Source organism: Macrosteles quadrilineatus, unplaced genomic scaffold (assembly GCF_028750875.1).
Source record: "Macrosteles quadrilineatus isolate MER2022 unplaced genomic scaffold, UCM_ALF_1.0 Scaffold_2__2_contigs__length_208266976, whole genome shotgun sequence".
NCBI lineage: Eukaryota > Metazoa > Arthropoda > Insecta > Hemiptera > Cicadellidae > Macrosteles > Macrosteles quadrilineatus.
In genome coordinates, this window is record NW_026542595.1 from 184,689,918 (window position 1) to 184,694,729 (window position 4,812).

The 4,812-nt window shown below is 35.3% G+C and overlaps 1 protein-coding gene across 1 annotated transcript; it reads right to left on the reverse strand.

The window, feature by feature from the left end:
• Positions 1 to 692: 692 nt before the first annotated feature.
• On the reverse strand, positions 693 to 3,327 carry LOC128985203 (uncharacterized protein DDB_G0271670-like). The gene is made up of 2 exons (XM_054404589.1): positions 3,273 to 3,327; positions 693 to 1,498 (listed from the first exon to the last, which is right to left on the reverse strand). Exon 2 carries the CDS (start codon positions 1,482 to 1,484, stop codon positions 693 to 695), a length of 792 nt encoding a protein of 263 aa, XP_054260564.1. The 5' UTR covers positions 1,485 to 1,498; positions 3,273 to 3,327.
• Between the last annotated feature and the right edge of the window lie 1,485 nt (positions 3,328 to 4,812).

Sequence of the window (4,812 nt, forward strand, 5' to 3'; positions counted from 1 at the left end):
TCTTTAAATGCAAAAATTGGGAACGCATTTGTTAGGCTATAACAAATGCGTTCCCAATTTTTGCATACTAAAGGAGAATTTAGAGGATAATTAAGATCAATTTGAAACTAAACCAATTTATAATGTTACAGATGCCCATCCCGAAGACCGATCACGAATTATGTAGTATCGGTGGGTTGTATTCGGGATGGTCATGCCTCTGGGTAATTTAAGTCGGAACCTGTCATTTCCTTCTCTTAAAATGACTTCACCGTTTGGTGTCATCAAAAGAATTTCGAATTTACGATTTTTGGGTAGCCTATCAATTCTGGTTTTTTTAGCTTGAATTTGTGGTGGACGACAGGGTCGAGCAAAGCCTGACGTTCGTGGTTGGCTAGGCAAAATCTTGTCTATCACAACAACACGTGAGGTGCTCGGTGTTGGATCAGATGTACAAGATTTTTCCTGAGCCTGGCTTTTGACGATTATTGATGGTCTTTCAAATGACTGAGGATTGGTAGCGACAGGTTTGCTGCTAATAATTTTAGGTTGAGTGGGTACCATCCTGCTTTTCCCCTTAGTGTGGAGGCTGCACACATTAGCATCAGAAAAGCAGGACTTTTCACAACGCTCACCTTTTTTCACCCCTTTTTGGAAAATATAAGAACATTGTGGCTTGGGCTTAAATGCAGCTCGTCTTTTGGCCATGAGTTTTACCAATTTTTCAGAAGGGTTTGAATGGGGGGAAGGGATTCTTTTGAGGATTCAGTTTTAGTAAAGAGTTTTCTAACAACGGTGGGTGCAGCAGGGAGGGATTTGGGTGGGGGGTTTGGAATGGTAATTTCAGGAGAATCTATGTCAGGCATTTGGTTCGAGGAGGAATTTAAATTAGGAAGAGTTAGGCTATGTGGTTGAGGTTTTGGAGATGGCTTACGTTTGGGAGTGGATGGCTTTTCTGGAGATTTAATAGGAGATAGCAAGGAGAGAATTATGGGAGAGAGAAGCATGGATAGAGGGGACTTAATTGTTTGATTTTTGGGCGATGACGTAGAAGAAGAGGACGAGGACGATGAAGAAGACGAGGAAGATGATGACGAAGAAGAAGAAGAGGAAGACGATGAATCAGACCGTTTCTTCGACGAAGTGTTACCAGAAGAAGGTTTCTTCAATCTATCTTCAAACAAAGCAGAAGAAGATCCTGGCTGCGAAAGAGTCTTGGCGGCAAGGGAAGATTGAGTTGATATTGTAGTTGTTTTCTTTGCATCGTCAGACAAAGCAGATGAAGAGGATCCCGGCTGCGACAGAGTCTTGCCTGGCTGCGAAAGAGTCTTGGCGGCAGATGAAGAGGATCCCGGCTGCGACAGAGTCTTGTTGACCAGGGTTTCAGAAGGAGTTGATGATTTCATCTTCTTAACACCTCCAGTCAACGCCTCCTGAAGTTTAGATCTCTTCATGCCTGCCACTGGCTTCATTGGCTTGGTAGTCTTTCTTAAGCAGGGGTCCATGGCTTTTCTGCAGGCTGGCAACAGAATGATGTTATTAACCAATATGCTCTCTCATTTATACCCACCCTAAGTGGTGGGGGATATAGATAGACAGAGTGGGGGAAGATTTGAGTGTGGTAAAGAGGTGGGGGAATAAGTACATCTAAAAGGAGGAGTTGCATGTGGGCAGAGAAACTATTTTAAAGATAAAGTTTCAAACAACCAATAATACAAGTAGGTCAAGGTCATTAGTTATTTAAAAAAAAACATGCAAAGATTCAAACCACTAACACCAAGTCACAACTACTAAAGCAAATTATCTAGCAAGAAAGACTAAACAGTACATGCATGAAGAACTTTTAGACATATAACATAGGCAAGGGCTTGAAAGGAGCAGCTTGGGTTTACCATTGCTGTATGTTAAGGAAGGGTAGAAATGGGACTTGGTTTGACCACTGTCGCATGTTCAGGAAGGATTTAAATACAACTTGGTTTGACCACTGTTGTATGTAAAGGATGGATAGAAATGCAACTTGGTTTGACCACTGTCGCATGTTCAGGAAGGATTTAAATACAACTTGGTTTGACCACTGTTGTATGTAAAGGATGGATAGAAATGCAACTTGGTTTGACCACTGTCGCATGTTCAGGAAGGATTTAAATACAACTTGGTTTGACCACTGTTGTATGTAAAGGATGGATAGAAATGCAACTTGGTTTGACCACTGTCGCATGTTCAGGAAGGATTTAAATACAACTTGGTTTGACCACTGTTGTATGTAAAGGATGGATAGAAATGCAACTTGGTTTGACCACTGTCGCATGTTCAGGAAGGATTTAAATACAACTTGGTTTGACCACTGTTGTATGTAAAGGATGGATAGAAATGCAACTTGGTTTGACCACTGTCGCATGTTCAGGAAGGATTTAAATACAACTTGGTTTGACCACTGTTGTATGTAAAGGATGGATAGAAATGCAACTTGGTTTGACCACTGTCGCATGTTCAGGAAGGATTTAAATACAACTTGGTTTGACCACTGTTGTATGTAAAGGATGGATAGAAATGCAACTTGGTTTGACCACTGTCGCATGTTCAGGAAGGATTTAAATACAACTTGGTTTGACCACTGTTGTATGTAAAGGATGGATAGAAATGCAACTTGGTTTGACCACTGTCGCATGATAAAGATTCATTCAAACCCTAGATAGACAAGGGTTTGAAAGGAGACAGAACATGATGTGTACCGTGCGAGTACACAAGATGTAGTGAGGTTTGAAAGAGATTCAACTAGTTTTGTGCGCTCTGGTGGGGGGTTGGACTAAGTGGAGGCGTGGTCTACTCAGCCAATCACAGGACAGGTAGCGTAGTGGGGACGGGGCTTGCTGGAGGCGTGGTCTACCCACCCAATCAAAGGATATGAGGTGTAGTGGGGGACTAGCAAGAGCAGCCATTAATTATTAATATTTATTTTGATATTAATATTATTTGAAAGATAGCGGAATAGCCGTTTTAATAATCCAAAACAAGATACGTGATTTTATAATACTTATGGAGATGCAAATTACAATTTAAAATATATTTTTTGGCTTAAGAATGTTCAATAATACAAGAAACAATAAGAACGAGATATGAAGTAAATTAAATTATTAACCGAGCTAAGTAAAATAAACACATAACAATCGTAGCATTTTACAAATACTATTAACTAAAATATATTTAGTTGTACATGTATTTTTTAAGGAAAGATTACAAAGAGATAGAAACCATCTGAACTATGCGTAAACTAAGATTTTTCAAATAATTACCTGTAGTAAATCAGGAATACTCCGTGTTTCAAGTAAAGCTGCGTTAGTTAACTCTAGAAGAAAAAAAAACACATTAAGCAATTAAGTATTAGAACCATTTTATATGTTTATTTTGAGAAGAACAAATCATATGTTAAGAAAATCGTATAAAAAACAACCAATTTAATCGAGCTATATTTTAATAAAGTCAGCAACTGACTATGAGAAGTACCTTGATTAATATTATAATTTAAGAGCATAACAAAAAGTGAAACAATTCATGTACGTGAGAAAGCAATTTGAGATAAAAGAACAAAGAATAATTTAATATAAATACTATTAACTAAAATATATTTAGTTGTACATGTATTTTTTAAGGAAAGATTACAAAGAGATAGAAACCATCTGAACTATGCGTAAACTAAGATTTTTCAAATAATTACCTGTAGTAAATCAGGAATACTCCGTGTTTCAAGTAAAGCTGCGTTAGTTAACTCTAGAAGAAAAAAAAACACATTAAGCAATTAAGTATTAGAACCATTTTATATGTTTATTTTGAGAAGAACAAGTCATATGTTAAGAAAATCGTATAAAAAACAACCAATTTAATCGAGCTATATTTTAATAAAGTCGCCAACTGACTATGAGAAGTACCTTGATTAATATTATAATTTAAGAGCGTAACAAAAAGTGAGTCAATTCATGTACGTGAGAAAGCAATTTGAGATAAAAGAACAAAGAATAATTTAATATAAAAATTGTTAAGTAAAATATATAGTTTTCTATTATGATTATTAGAATGTGAAGAAATTTTTACGTATGTCAATAAAGCAATCCTCAATAAAAAACAAAGTATAATTTTAGGCAATCACATTTTACCTTTTATAATCCAAACAAGTTAATAATTAATGTATTAGAGTCATATTTAGATATCTCGTTTTGTGAAGAACAATTTATACGTTTATACATTGTTAGTTAAGGAAATCGGTAAACATTTTTTCAATCTTAAAAATGTTTAGTTATTCAGTTTAATCAGTCCATATTTTAACAAATACAAAAACAACAAAAGGTAATTAATATTATCATTAGGACTACAACAAAATATGAGGTGAACTTGAATAAACATACATTTATTTTGGCAAGGACAATGTACATTATAAGATATTTTTTTTATCCTAAATCATTTATTTTTTATTATAATATAATGATTTGAGGTAAATGATATAGTTTTTTGTTTGTATATATCACAAGAAAGATTATTTGCGGTTTACATAACATCTGTTACAAAATGTGAGACATTAAATACGTATAGTGATTTAGCGATATTGGAATACCAATTTTCTTAAAAACATAAAACCATTGACTATACACAGAATAGACTTCCCAAGTAATGTAAAAATTTGAAGCAAAAAAGAAACGTAGTGCAATCTGTTAAGTGATAAATCAATCAGCTGTTTGCTATGTACTGCATTAGTTTTAATTAATAGTCAACAAAATACACTAGTAAACTCTAGTGAGATTGGCCTCAAATTTTTATATCACGTGAAAAGACTAAAAACTC